Source organism: Phycodurus eques, chromosome 3 (assembly GCF_024500275.1).
Source record: "Phycodurus eques isolate BA_2022a chromosome 3, UOR_Pequ_1.1, whole genome shotgun sequence".
Taxonomy (NCBI): Eukaryota; Metazoa; Chordata; class Actinopteri; order Syngnathiformes; family Syngnathidae; genus Phycodurus; species Phycodurus eques.
Window position 1 is genome coordinate 29,530,570 of NC_084527.1, and position 15,912 is coordinate 29,546,481.

At 41.1% G+C, this 15,912-nt stretch overlaps 1 protein-coding gene across 1 annotated transcript; it reads left to right on the plus strand.

Moving 5' to 3' along the window:
* The first annotated feature begins 3,281 nt into the window (after positions 1-3,281).
* On the plus strand, positions 3,282-13,170 carry ggt1a (gamma-glutamyltransferase 1a). Its single transcript, XM_061671060.1, has 12 exons — positions 3,282-3,448; positions 3,521-3,651; positions 3,731-3,820; positions 4,994-5,186; positions 5,507-5,667; positions 6,136-6,285; positions 6,698-6,834; positions 7,444-7,631; positions 11,920-12,047; positions 12,249-12,361; positions 12,448-12,561; positions 13,024-13,170. The coding sequence occupies exons 1-12, from the start codon at positions 3,282-3,284 to the stop codon at positions 13,168-13,170; spliced, it is 1,719 nt and encodes a 572-aa protein (XP_061527044.1).
* Positions 13,171-15,912: the final 2,742 nt, after the last annotated feature.

Genomic DNA, 15,912 nt, shown 5'->3' on the forward strand with positions numbered 1-15,912 from the left:
TGACATTGCAACCGTGCACGGAAACACTGCTGGCTGAGGTAACAAAGCCAAGGAAAGCCTGCGTCTGTAAGCACATCCCATTTAGCTTCACTTTGACTTCCAATTATTAACATTAGTGTGCGTTAAATGTTAGCAATGATGACATTATACATTCACAGGCCACAACTAAGTACACCGACTGAGATTTGAGTACTCTATCGACAGTTCTGCCGATACAAAATAATGATGCTTGGTTTTGATTGAGACGGTCAACGGGTATAAACTGGAACATTTCATTTGTTTCTGTAGATTCCATTCATGAGTGAGGTTGAGGAAAGCTCTTTTTTTTTTTCTTTTTTAAAGTGTATTGTATTTTTTTTCTGATATGCATGCTCATAGCATAGATTAGGCCAATGGAGACATCAACTCCACAAATCATCTATAATTGTTAAAACACCTGCATCCCGCAAAAGCTACAGCATTTCAAACCAGTTATTTACTGATTAGCATACCACGTTGAGGCTAATCACTCAGAAGCAAGATTTCAAGCAAGTACACAGTGCTAAATAACTGGAGGCGGGGAAGCTATTTGTATATCTGAGCGATTATAAAAAAAAAAATTCATTGATTGTAACACCAAAAAGTGCATGAACACCTAGAAAACTGAAGATTTAGATTTGTTTAACACGTTGTTTTTCTCCCCCCCTAACATCATTTGCATGCGTGTTTACAGCTACCAATCCTGTAACTTACTGTGATGATACATTTTGAAATATGTTGTATTTGGGAGAAAACATACAGTACGTAATCATCAAAATGACAAACCAAAATTATTTTTTTGGTGCCTGTTTCCCCAAATATATTAGCGTATGTGTGTGAATGACTAAATGAGAGACATTAACTTTGTACACTTTGTACGTTGCCCATTCATGAAGTTCATTCCATTACCTTGCTTTAGTTTATCGACCGATCTGCCACATCAAATATGGCGGACGTGCTGACGTCCCACAGCAATGAGGTAATCGCACTCAAGGCGGCATTTCCAGTATTTATACATGTCGAAGCTAACGCGTTTATAGTCGTTTTTTTTTTTTTTTTTTTTTTTTAAATGGCATAGTTTCCAGTTTCAGTCCCCATATTCACTATCATTTTTTTGGTCTTATTAATTCACTTCATTACCAACATCAAGCTTAGTTATGTTTGACCAGATATCGGTTCGCTGAAGTCAGCGTATCTTACCGGCATGCGTCTGTTGTTTCATGGCGACCCATGAAGTTAGTTGTGGTAGTTACTGTGTCTGAATGGATGTCGCCGTTCTTTTTTCCTGATTTGATCAAAAACATAATCCTTGAATCCAAATGTAATCATTTTAGTTTCTCCCTGTTGCATCATAATTGCTTCCTGTGGTGCCCTCTGCCCTTCGACTCATAGTGTAAATGTGAGTTGCCTGGTTACGGCGTCCATCGATCAAAAAAAAAAAAAAAAATACCAGTAATTAATTTTCTTTCAAAAGCAAGTCACACTCCAGAAAACTGGTTAAACAGTGGGGACGCAAAGTATTCAGATCCCCTTACATTTTTCACTCGGTTATATTGCAGCCATTTGCTAAAATCATTTAAGTTCATTTTTTTCCCTCATTAATGTACATACAGCACCCCATATTGACAGAAAAAGAAGAAAAACGGAATTGTTGAAATTTTTGTAGATTTATTAAAAAAGAAAAACTGAAATATCACACAGCCGTAAGTATTCAGACCCTTTGCTGTGACACTCATATTTAACTTTGGTGCTGTCCATTTCTTCTGATCATCCTTGAGATGGTTCTACACCTTCATTGGAGTCCAGCTGTGTTTGATTATACTGATTGGACGTGATTAGGAAAGGGAGAAAGAAAGAAAGGAGAAAGTCCTAGAAAGTCAACCATCACTGCAGCCCCCCCATCAGTCGGGGCTTTATGGCAGAGTGGCTCGACGGAAGCCTCTCTTCAGTGTAAGATACATGAGAGCCCGCATGGAGTTTGCTTAAAAAAAAAACAACAAACAAACAAACAAAAAAAACACTTGAAGGACTCCAAAATGGTGAGAAAAAGATTCTGTGGTCTGATGAGACCAAGATAGAACTTTTTGCCCTGAAGACTAAGCGGTATGTGTGCCGAAAACTAGGCACTGCTCATCACCTGTCCAATATAGTCCCAACAGTAAGCATGGTAGTGTCAGCATCATGCTGTCGGGGTGTTTTTCAGGTGCAGGGACAGGGAGACTGGTTGCAATTGAAGAAAAGATCAATGCGGCCAAGTACAGGGATATTCTGGACGAAAACCTTCTCCAGAGTGCTCAGAGGGTCAAAGGTCAAAGGTTCACCTCCAAAAAAGACGATGACCCTGAGCATCTCTGGAGAGACCACCAATGTTCACCATGCAACCTGACAGAACTAGAGAGGATGGGCAAGGAGGAACGGCAGAGGATCCCCAAATCCAGGTGTGAAAAACTCATGGCTGTATTAGCTTCTACTAAATACTAAGAAAAGGGTCTGAATACTTATGGCTGTGTGATATTTCAGTTTTTTCTTTTTAATAAAAATGCAAAAATTTCAACAATTCTGTTTTTTTCCCCTGTCAATATGGGGTGCTGTGTGTACATTAATGAGGGGGGGGGGGAAAAAAAGAACATAAATGACAGTGAAAAATTTACAGGGGTCTGAATACTTTCCGTACCCACTGTAAATTGTCATTTGTTGTAGTTTTAATTGGGCATTGACCCTAGTGAGGATAAACGGTAAAGAAAATGGATGGATGGATGCTTTACATCTGGATCTAATTCTCCTTGCCATTCTAAAAGTTAAGTTTAAACAAAATTATGTTATATTAAAAGGTGTCTCCCCCCTTCCAATTTTGTGGCACCACTGGCAGCCACGGCACCCTTAGCATTCGCCGATTCCACTTATTGGGTGAGCCGGCCCCGTATCCAAGCCTCGCACTTGACTGATGACCAGTCTCGAGTGTACCTTGCCTCTCGCCCAAAGTCATCAGGGCTAGGCTCCAGCTCACCCGCGACCCTAATGAACAGCACATGGAAAATGGATGGGTATTCAGTCCAACACGAGCTTGACAATGTAACCAGGTCTTTTCCAGCTATCTGTACAAATACATCAAACTAAGTGAAACAAATGTTCTGCTATCATTTCTTGACGAGATACAGTACATCTAATGAATGTGCTATTAATTACAGCTAACCTCTCTAGGCCTATCTCGGTCACCAAATCCTGTCTGACAATGGTCTCTGTTGAATTCACATGGGAGAAAAATGGTTGCGAAGCCGCTGGCTGCTGGTCTGGTGGTCCTTCTGGTGCTTGTTGTGGGCCTGTTCCTCTTCATAGGCTTGGGGAAGAAAAACATGGCTCCCCCCTCAGGCCACTTGTTCTTAAGGGCTGCTGTCGCTACCGACGCTGGGAAGTGTTCAGAAGTCGGAAGGTAAGGAGTTGTTTGTTCCACAAATGTACTGTGCATGTGCATACATAACATAAACTTCTCGAATGTCCTTAGGGAAATTTTAAAGAAAAACGGTTCAGCGGTGGATGCTTCCATTGCTGCCTTGCTCTGTGTTGGCCTTTTTAATGCACACAGCATGGGCATTGGTGGAGGGGTCTTCTTTGTCATCTACAATGCCTCTTCTGGTGGGTGTCCATCATTATTAAATTTTAGCGATATTTAATGAGCAAAATCGACCCTTGCGCCGTGCTTTCTACTCAACAGGTAGAGTAGAAACCATTGATGCAAGGGAGACCGCGCCCAAGAACGCCACTGAGGACATGTTTGGCAACAACACACAACTTTCTCGCACAGGTACAATCACATCCACCGAGGACAGCCGAGTCTTACTGTAGCTACATTTCCACGAGGCGGCGCAGTTCAGTTCGCCACGATTTTGTCTGGAATAGTAATATATGATATTTGATATATATATATATTGTTAAGATGGCTTGAAAACACAGCCTTGCGTGACAGTGTAACCTGCCTAGTAAATTAATCCAAAGCAACACTTTAACAAAACAAAGAACAGAGGTCACTGATGATTGTGTCTTCCTGGCACTTGGGTATTCATTATTTATTTATTGTTCACAAATACAAGTCCACTCTTGCTTGAGAAAAAGTGTGATTTTAATTATTTTCCTTTGAAATGTTGCACAGATGTCTTGATTAGTCGTCAAATGCCCAGGAGATTGTAATATGTCTAGCATCAGCTTTTTATGCATCATTTCATCGCGGTTGGTACGGTAATGCGTTCATGCATTGATTCCCAAGGGTCGACTTAAGCGGTCTTGCATCGCAGCGCAAGTTCAACTTTGCATTTTGCACCGACTCAAAACTGCAAATCACAATTTTACAGCGGAGACGGTGGCAAAGACGTACGCACGCAGGGGCGTATGTAAGACACCGCCTTTACGTCACCGGTGCGCGTCGTGACTCTGACCCAGTTGCCAAAACCTTCCCCCACCCCACCCACACCAACAACTTGATAAACCGCACACCTCCCTCCGGCCCTGCTGTGCGAGACGGCCACTAAAAGACGCCCGCTGGACCTTTACCTAATGAGCAGCTTGCCGTCAAATATTGATTGCCGTCTTCAAAAGACCCCTTTCCTTCTTTAGAAGACAGCGACCAAAAAGTTGGGGGATTCTTTCTCCAAGAAGACCAAGCTGGAGACGGATCGACAACGGAACGCAATACAGCAATGAACTATTTGCTTAATATTCAATGATGCACGCAAGGCTCTGCCAAACGCCCAATAGGAACAATTGCTGGGATATGCTATGTACTTTTTGTGATATTTGTGTTTGGTGGCGTGCCATGTGATTTTCCTCATGTAAAATATGTACCTTGGCTCAATAAAAGTTGGGAAACACTGGTAATGAAAGGGTGCTAAAATGTAATACAACAGTAGTAGTAGCAGTAGTAACTAAGACCAAAGAACGGGCATATGATATTCAAAATACTAATAATGTTTGTACATGACAGGTGGACTGTCCGTAGCCATTCCCGGGGAGATTCGAGGCTATGAGATGGCCCACAAGAGACATGGCAGGCTGGCATGGAAGGAGCTGTTTGAGCCAAGCATTGCCTTGGCTCGTGAAGGCTTTCCGATTGGGAAAGCCTTGGCTTATGCCATCTTGAAAACCAAGGATTCCATTCAAGGAAACGCTAATCTTTGGTGAGGACAAAGCATCACCAACATAAATGGCGACAGCACTAATCCCGCAATGTTGTTTGTGCTGCTTTTTAACAAACGGTAGAGAACATAGTGTATAATAACTGATTTAAACATAGTTAGATATTTACATCATTGTTAAGCAAAACATCCTCTGGTTGTGATTTTGGATTCATTCAAGTCACTCCGCATTCACTGCGTTTACAACAAGCATTCAGAACAAGAAACCATACACACACTCTTTTCGCGAATTGCACAGTGTTGTTTGAGTTTTACTTCACTTCTACATACTAAACACATTTTCTTCTCTTCTCATCATTCAGTGAAGTGTTTTGTGATTCACAAAAAAACATTCTCAGGGAAAATGACGTGATAAGATTCCCAAAGCTGGCAGACACATACCAGAGAATAGCAGAAGAGGGTCCCGACGTGTTCTATAATGGCTCAATGGCACAGAGGCTCGTGGAAGACATCCAGGCGGCAGGTCTTGTTTTATGGAAAAGAATAGTGTATTTACAGAATAAAATGAACATTTTAAAACTTGGCGGCACGGTGGACGAGTTGGTTAGCACATCTGCCTCACAGTTCTGAGGACCGAGGTTCAAATCCCGGCCCCGCCTGTGTGGAGTTTGCATGTTCTCCCCGTGCCTGCGTGGGTTTTCTCCGGGCACTCCGGTTACCTCCCACATCCCAAAAACATGCATGGTAGGTTCATTGAGGACTCTAAATTGCCCGTAGGTGTGAATGTGAGTGTGAATGGTTGCTTGTTTCTATGTGCCCTGTGATTGGCTGGCGACCAGTTCAGGGTGTACCCCGCCTCTCGCCCGAAGATAGCTGGGATAGGCTCCAGAACGCCCGCGACCCTAGTAGGGATGGATGGATGGATTGAAAAAAAATCTAGCAAACAAGAGGAAGGATAATTAATCAATTGAAACCTTTATCGATGTTCTAGGTGGGATTATCACCTTGGATGATTTATTGGAGTACCAGCCAGTACTGAATGAAAATCCCCTGAAGATGAGCGTTGGGGAATACACCGTGCATGTTCCGGATGCCCCCTCCAGTGGCCCAGTGTTGGCACTCATTCTCAACATAGTGAATGGTGAGCAACGTGGCCAAGGTGTGATCTAGTCATGCACAAGGGAAGATGTCAGCGTTCCTTGTGGTTAGTCAGTCCTGCACTGTTTCCAAAACGGTTTTGGTCACAGAAAACAAAGCTGCAGCTCGAGTCTGTGTATGAAGAAGAATCCATTCCTGATGTAAAAATGTTTAATACATTAAGCCAGTGTTTAATTGAATGGAAGCTGTTTTCACCGATGATGTCGGAAGAGCATGTTTATATTCATTCATGTTGTTATTGGACTGGAGTGAACACTTTCATGACCTGCCAATGCTGTGGATACATCTGAAATGGACTTTTAGCACATTGATGGAGGAACCTCATTAACTCTTTCGGCCAAGAAAATGTGAATGTTCGTTCATTGCAGACTTTTGTCCCTGTGGATACTTTGCAGGGTACAACTTCACAGACACAAGTGTCTCTACAGCTGAGAAGAAGACCCTAACGTATCATCGCATCGTAGAGGCTTTCCGTTTTGCTTACGCAAAGAGGAGCAGACTTGGGGACCCACATTTTCTCAATATTACTGATGTAAGCTTCCAAGTTATTGCTGTCTTTCACAAACTGATATTTTAAAGAATTTACAGTGGTTATCGTCCTCTTTAGAATACTATTGTTTTCCTCCATATTGTATGTGGAGATTATAGTGGAAGGTGGAAACATTTGAAATACATACATATATATATTTTTTTAACCAAGCAGATGCTGATGTACTGTAAATAGCATGCAAATACTGTACTTACTAAAATTATGACTTAAATACTACATTAGTATTAGTAAATTGGAACCCTCCATAGTCTACCACTAATCTGGTGGTAGTCTATGGAGGGTTCCGATTTACGATCAAATTTGGGTTATGTCGCCACCGTAGGAATGGACGCTGTCATAAAACCCTGTACCCTAATCATAATCTAGAAAAAGGCACCATGCAGGTTCCCACTCTATTATGGATCCATCAGGTGTCTTCAAATGTTGCATAGTTTTACATTATTTTGTTTATGTTGAAATCGTATTTATTTTCCTTCCATTTAAAAATCAAAGTATTGTTTTTCTCTTTGGATCGACTGGATATTGATAAGAAAAACATTTCTATTTTGTGTGCACGTGGTCTTTCGCCTCAAATTGTTTTGCTCTTCTCAGCTTATCCAAAACATGACATCGGCCTACTTTGCCGAAGGCCTAAGGAAGAAAATTACGGATGACACCACTCATCCAGACATTTACTACGAGCCGGATTATTTTGTCCCAGACAACCACGGGACAGCTCATCTGTCTGTCATAGCTGAAGACGGAAGCGCCGTGGCAGCCACCAGCACCATTAATCTATAGTAAGATTCTTATCAGAATAAATACACACATTGACTTCCATTTGAGCGACATAGCCAATCTAAGTATTTCTGCACCCACATGCAGTGGCTGAAATAAGTATTTGACATGTCACCATTTTTCTCACTAAATATATTTTCAAACGTGCAATTGTTAAACAAATAAAAAAAGAATACAATGATTTGAAAATCATGTTCAACCTATATTTAATTGAATACAATACAAAGACAAGATATTTAATGTTCAAACTGATAAACTTGATTGTTTTTAGCAAATAATCATGAACTTAGAATTTTATGGCTGCAACACGTTCCAAAAAAGCAGGGACAGGTGCCAAAAAAGACTGAGATAGTTGAGGCATGCTCATCAAACAGCTGTTCGGAGCATCCCACAGGTGAACAGGCTAATTGGGAACAGGTGGGTGCCATGCTTGGGTATAAAAGGAGCTTCCCTGAATTGCTCAGTCATTCACAAGCAAAGATGGGGCGAGGGTCACCTCTTTGTGAACAAGTGCGTGAGAAAATAGTCGAACAGTTTTAAGGACAATGTTCCTCAACGTACAACTGCAAGAAATTTAGGGATTTCATCATGTACGGTCCATAATATCATCAAAAGTTTCAGAGAACCTGGAGAAATCACTGCATGTAAGCGGCAAGGCCGAAAACCAGCGTTGAATGCCCGTGACCTTCGATCCCTCAGGTGGCACTGCATCAAAAACCGACATCAATGTGGAAAGGATATCACAACATGGGCTCAGGAACACTTCAGAAAACCTACATCCCTAAGTGCAACTTCAAACTCTACTATGCAAAGTAAAAGCCATTCATCAACAACACCCAGAAACGCTGTCGGCTTCTGTGGGCCCGAGCTCATCTAAGATGGACTGATGCAAAGCGGAAATGTGTTCTGTGGTCCGACGGGTCCACATTTCAAATTGTTTTTGGAAATTGTGGACATCGTGTCCTCCGGGCCAAAGAGGAAAAGAACCATCCGGACTGTTATGGACGCAAAGTTCAAAAGCCAGCATCTGTGACGGTATGGGGCTGTGTTAGTGCCAATGGCATGGGTAACTTACACATCTGTGAAAGCACCATTAATGCTGAAAGGTACATACAGGTTTTGGAGAAACATATGTTGCCATCCAAGCAACGTCTTTTTCATGGACGCCCCAGCTTATTTCAGCAAGACAATGCTAAACCACATTCTGCACGTGTTACAACAGCGTGGCTTCGTAGTAAAAGAGTCTGGGTACAAAACTGGCCTACCTGTCTCCCATTGAAAATGTGTGCCGCATTATGAAGCGTAAAATACGACAACGGAGACCCCGGACTGTTGAACAGCTGAAGCTGTACATCAAGCAAGAATGGGAAAGAATTCCATCTATAAAGCTTCAACAATTAGTGTCCTCAGTTCCCAAATGTTTATTGAATGTTGTTAAAATAAAAGGTGATGTAACAGAGTGGTAAACATGACTCTGTCCCAGCTTTTTTGGAACGCGTTGCAGCCATAAAATTCTAGGTTCATGATTATTTGCGAAAAACAATAAAGTTGATCAGTTTTAACATTAAATATTGTGTCTTTGTAGTGTTTTCAATTAAATATAGGTTTAACATGATTTGCAAATCATTGTATTCTGTTTAACACAACATCCCAACTGGGGTTGTACTTTGTACACAAGCCTTTGTTTGCAATGACAGGTTAAAGATGCCTCCTTGTCGCATGCATTGCTCTTGTGTGATTTTGGCCAATTCCTCCACACAAGCAGTCTTCAAGTCTTGTAGGTTCTGTGGGCTTCTTTTATGGACCTTGAGTTTCAGTTATTTCCATAGATTTTGGATTGGATTCAAGTCAGGTGATTGGCTGGACCATTCTCGCAGCTTTATCTTTTTTCTTAGATTTTTTATTTGGCCTGTTCGGCTGTTAGGTCAAGCAGAATGGAAAATCGGTATCCCTTTTATGCCGAAACAGTTTTACTGTGTCACAGTGGAGTTTTTAAGCTTCCGCTGTGATATTATAATTGAGTTTTATTGAGAATCGGATTTGATCAGTTGAACAGAACAAAGTTTCTAGAAGGGAGAAAGAAACAAAGATAAAAGACAAAGCACTAATTGTAAACAGGATGAGAGAGGTAAATCAGTACATTATCTTCTTATCTTTAAATATGAGTGTTGCATGGGGCTGTAGTGCTACACCCTGTGAGGGAAGGACAGGACAACGATGGAACAGGACAAGGACAGGTGAAGAAGCATGAAGGACCAGGGTCGTGAACCCGGCTGTACAACTGAAGTGTGGTGGCATTAATTATGTAAATTATAAAAGTGTACAGTACGAGAGTATAAGTGAGGGGATATACAAGCGATTTGCATTTTCATGAGTTATTTGTTGCAGTAAGTGCGTGACCCCAGACCCAGTGAAAGAGTCCTAAGGGTGTGTGCCTGCGGGTACATGAAAGTGAATTGATAACGTTTTACATGCACAAAAACTGACAGAAGTGTCCTGTAATTGCTGTGGTCGCACCGCGGCGGCTGAGGACCCCACCCAACCAATCGAGGGGTGGGATCAGACCCAGGGGTCCACCCGAGAGCAGCCCGGCGGACAGGACACGTCCCACACCGAGGGACCCAGGGCGTTCCGCCGGCCCCAACAAGGCGCCCCGACAACCGGCCACCCAGCGTGGGCCGCAGGGACCCAATTCTCGCAGATGGCAGAAGATTTTTGTCAATAATGTCTCGGGTAATTTGCTCATTCATCTTTTCTTCAATAATGTGAAGTTTACCAGTACCATTTGCTGAAAAGCAGCCCCACATTATCATGTTCCCACCTCCGAACTTCAGTCGGTATGGTGTTTTTAGGGTTTTCTTCTCCAAACGTGGTGTGCATTATGGCATGCAAAGAGTTCAATTTTGCTCTCATCAGACCAGACAATATTCTCCCAGTATTTAACTGGCTTGTCCAAATCATGTTCAGCAAACTTTAAACAAAACGTTTTTTCAGCAATGGGGTTTTGCGTGGTGAGCGTGCATACAGGCCATGGCGGCGGATTGCATTACTCACCGTTTTCCTTGTGACAACAGTACCTGCTAATTCCAGGTCTTTTTGAAGCTCTCCACGGGTAGTCCTTCGCTGTTGGAAAACTCTTCTAATTATTCTTTGCACTCCTCTGTTAGAAATCCTGCGAGGAGCACCTGATCGAGGCAAATTTATGGTGGTATGATTGGCTTCCCACTTACATATTATGGCCCCAACCGTGCTCACTGGAACACTCTGAAGCTTAGCTATGCGCCTGTAACATATGCCATCGTTATGTTTTGCAACAATTAGTTTGCGATGGTCTTGAGACAGCGCTCTACTCTTACCCATCATGAGATGGGTCTTGACTCACACCTTGGCAATGAGACCTTTTTGTCGGCTAGCAATTAGGACTGAACCATTTCATTTGCACTGACAAGGGGCTGGATTGTGGTTTGATTATTTGACAGATTTTAGGTGTTGTCTTTGCTTTCCATACCTTTTTGCACCTCCCTTTCTTCATGTGTTCAATACTTTATCCCTGTGTCATTTCATATTATTACACACAACTTAATTTTTGATCTTTTTTGTTATACTTTCTTCCTATGTATGGATTACTTGGGTTGTGCCCAACATCCATCCATCCATCCATCCATCCATCCATTTACTGTACCGCTTATCCGCACTAGGGTCGCGGGCGTGCTGGAACCTATCCCAGCTATCTGGTGAAAATGTCATGTCAATTGCCCCTCTGGAAATATATTTAGTGAAAAATGGTGACATGTTAAATACTTATTTCAGCCGCTGTATTTGGAAAACAGGACAGTAAAGACCAACATTATTTTACCCTGGCCAAATTTTGAGTTAGGTGGAGTGAAGTTTAATTGTTCAATGAGTATCTTTGAGCTAGAAACGCATAAGGAAGTGGAAAAACACTGGAAAGTGGTGTTAGATATGTAAAAGATTTATATCCCTGACAATTTTGAAGGAGCTTATTTGTTTGGGATCCTTATACCATATAGGATAATCTAGCACATTCTAATCAACAATACATTTAGAGCATAGATATGCATTTATTGAGAAAGGATATGAATAATTTTGATTTTTTTTTTTTTTAAAGAAAATGTTAATACAACATGAAAATAGCCAATTTAAATATATATACTTCTTGTATCTTTTAGCTAAGAAACAAAAAAATCATTTGAATTTGGCCAGGATATGAATAATTTGGGGCTAAACTATACATCTTGGTTGAATTTATGCGCTTGTTTTTGCATCCAGCTTTGGGTCCAAAGTCATGTCTCGATCAACTGGAATCATATTTAATGATGAAATGGATGACTTCAGCTCTCCATACATAACCAATGGCTTTGGAATCCCTCCCTCCCCTAACAACTTCATTCAACCAGGTGAGACCCTTCCATTTGAGGTCTTGACCATTGGAGCGCATGCGTAAGTAAGAGTGTTTTGTTACGAAGGACTTATGAGGCTCAGTGTTCACAACACCAGTCCTTATCGGCCTCGTGTGTCTATTTGCATTTGTCATCTTCAGAAAGCTCAGATAGATAGTTCTTCAATAAACCATCCACTATGGGTGCATTGTGTTACAGGCAAGAGGCCTCTGTCCTCCATGTCTCCCACAATAATCTTTGATAAAGACAAAAGAGTTAAAATGGTTGTCGGAGCATCTGGGGGCACAAAAATTACCACAGCTACTGCCTTGGTAAGACCACTCACATGCAGCTCTCAGATGCAGTCTCATTCACTTACTTGTCTGGAATTCCATGTTCCTTTTTGTCCTGTGGACAGGTCATTCTGAACTCCTTGTTCTTTAAGTACGACCTAAGGAAAGCGGTGACTGAACCGCGAGTACACAATCAACTCAATCCAAATATGACAGTAGTGGAGCAGGATTTTGAAAAGGTGAGAGAAGCTAAAATGTGGTGCTCAAGCACCTCTCCCTTTGCCCTTTTTGCTGCAGCCCCATTCCCCCCCCCCCCCCCCATTCATCTATTTAAAAAAATAATAAAAATTACCCTCTCTGTCATCAATTCCACCTGGTGTTCTGATATTTGAGGGCCATTTATTTGAGTCCTTGAGAGAGTTATACATATGCTCCCACCTTAATTGATTTAGGGTTATTCAAAGGCACTTGAAATGGTGGCAGGTGTGTACTGATCCCCATTTAATATCAATTTGAATGTGATTGCGTGATTGTTCCGAAGACAATACTGTATATACTACTGTTTTGGCTAGAGCACCTGCCTCCCCCAAATTTCTGTGAACGTGCCTGATGGGGAGTGGGGGGGAGGTCACTTTGGCGTGCAATTGCTCAACCACACATCATAAGACTTGCGTGTGTGTGTGTGTGTGTGATTGTACCAGATAATCCTAGAAGGCCTGATCTGGAAGAACCATGTAACACAGCTGCAGAGGACTCCAGATTCTGTGGTTCAGGTGGTGATGCGACAGGGAGGGCATCTCCGCGCAGAATCAGACCCCAGGAAAGGAGGATACCCTGCTGGATACTGAATATGGTTCCAGACCCCCTCAAAAAAAAAAAAATGCATGTCAAGCAAGGAATGACTCAGTTTTAATACCTCTGCGAAACAAACGAGATATTGAAGTAAAAAGTTGCATTTGTTATCAAATGTCCATTATAAACCGGCACTGATGATATTCAGTACTTCTAAGGGAGCGGATGGTGATGTTTTCAATATTTAGAAAGATGTTGAGAAAAAGTTACTTGAGTTGGACCGTAGCCATCTCCATTTAAATAGAGTTTAAAATTTTCAAAAGACGCAACTCAAATCCTGATAATGTAAAACACAGTGATACGAAATGTTCTAAGTTGAAATGTTAGACGTTGTCAAGTGTGTGTGAAAATAACTGATATTGATCGTTGCTGTTTAAAATTCTTTGTTTTCATGCCTTTTAACCAGACTTGCAACCAGCTGCTCTGCATAAAATAAATGACACCTCAGGTTGTTCGCCTGTTAAATGTCTGCCAATATCTTACTTCTGATTTGTAGTATGATCCTGGTTGTATGAAGATAAATAACCCTGTTTTTTTTTTTTTAATAAGTAGAAGCATTACCTTATTATTTTACAATAAATTGTACGTTTTATATAAAGTAGCCGTTTATGTATTGTTGATTCTGAAAACATTTGCAAATATATTTTTCTAAAACAGTGTTATGACAAAATATAGTCTATATTATTTTATTATATTAGCCCATAGTTAGTGTGATTTTTATTCAATAGTTCTTTTTTGTTGTGTGACATTTTCAAATGTACCTAGTAGCTCAATTGTTTCTTCTTCCTTTTTCAGTGGCTCTATCAGCCTCCTTTTTCTCTCACTGTAAGCTTTCTGTCTGTCTCTCTCTTTGCAAAGAATTCATTAAATTGACAAAAGACAACATTGTTTCCTGATTTAATTCCAAAACAATCTTGGTGTCAGAAGTGGGATCTAAGGATCGACTGTCAGACCAGGGACTGGAGGCAGACCGATCATCTAAGACAAGTAACTGTCTTGTCCCTTACCAGAGACATTTGGACAGGGGGAACCGGCTGGCCCCTGGACAACTGACTGTCGCCTGGAGATCCACAAGGACCTGCATTGTCCTCCAAACAAAGAATTATTGTAAAGACAATTTTAATTCCTTGAAAATTTGACCATTTCATATGGTGTACTGTATTTGAAACAATCTTGTCCTTGTATTAAGTGGTATTGGTAATTGCTCGCCCCACATTCCATTGGTAAGGTTTCAAGTCCTTAATGTCCAGGGCATAAAGTCCAGGTCAAAGTCCTAGATGAAAGTTCCCCGATTCGAGTCCGGGGGTTAGAGGTTCGAGTCCCGGACAATTTCGAAGACCTTCGAATATTGTAGTAAAATTAAGGAGGGGAGGAGAGGAAGAAGAAAAAAAAAAAAAAAAAAAAGACTTTTGCACTTATGGTGGCGATTGATGGTGGGGTACGCAGTTTATCGGACCTCTGGGTGACTCCAGGCGGCGCCAGAGACAACGCTACGCATAACTGGTGAAATACAAACACACACTGCATCAACATTCCGTTTCTTTTTTTTTTTTTTGCAATGAAGATGCGCTTGGTACTGATAACATTGCTTCGCTTAGGCAAGTTATTTATTATACAGTCACCACCAGACATTCATTTGCACACTGATGGAGTTAATGTATGCAACTATGAAGTATAATTGATAGATCCCTTTGAATTAGAAAGATGTCCTCCCATCACAACAACCATGAGTAATGCAGACGGGAATATTGAACTCTCTGAAATGTAGGATCATGACTAGTAATTGTCTGAGGATCTACTACTCGCGTAGATGTTTGGTTTGGAACCAAAGGTGTAGCAGTTTGGAACTGCTTGAACAAATCTACAGTAGGCCGGGGATGATGTAACTAGGCCTGGGGCCAAAGGGAAGGTGATTGAGGAATCACCTGAAATGAAGGACGGTTATTTGAAAATTTTCAAGGTTTTCAAGAAACCATCTCACTATTTGGTCTGAGAAAAAGAATTCAAATGCATTAATTCATGATTAATTGATTTTGAATAAACCAAGGTTGATTATTTTTTTCGTATTAGCTAAATCAAAAATACTAGTTAAACTCATGGTTAATGCCATTGATGTAAATACAAGATGAACACAAATGTGAAAAGCAATACGTTAACTACTTACTGTGAGGGATGAGAATTTCGCTTTGGTGAAAGTGCGCATTTCACATTGAGTTTAAAACCACGATTTGTTTGCACTCACAGCGTTAAGCGTTTTGTTTCAAACAATGCTTGTTTCAAATGCTGTCAAGTTTTTTTTTTTTTTTTTAAGCACACTTTTTAAACATTAAAAATATAACACCAAGTGCTTTACAGAAATTAGAATGACGAGAAAAGCTTTAAAGATGTTTGAGAATGAAGAAAAGACTATCTGACTGACAAGACGTGTGCTCAACTTATGGACAAAAACAACTTGCTCTAAATGCCTGTGCAGTCTACTGATTACTGGTGTGTTTTTGTATGAGAGACGAATAGTGGAATCTTGGCCGGGTGTTAGGTGGAAGTGGATTGTTTGATTGATTACAGAAAGATACGTTCACTGTTGATACTGTATGTATCTGTGTGCGTGATATTACTTATGTAATGCGTTGTGAGCTGTTGCTGCAGGGGATAAATACGTTGTAGGAAAATGTTTTTTGGAGGATTGGTGATTAACTGGTGTGACGCTGTGATATTGGAGAGCAAGAGTTTTGTTTTGG

Coding starts and splice junctions, on each gene's coding strand:
- ggt1a (XM_061671060.1), top strand. CDS start 3,282: ATGGTTGCGAAGCCGCTGGCTGCTGGTCTGGTGGTCCTTCTGGTGCTT. Junction 5,187..5,506: donor CAAGGAAACGCTAATCTTTG/GTGAGGACAAAG, acceptor CTCATCATTCAG/TGAAGTGTTTTGTGATTCAC. Junction 6,835..7,443: donor ATTTTCTCAATATTACTGAT/GTAAGCTTCCAA, acceptor TGCTCTTCTCAG/CTTATCCAAAACATGACATC.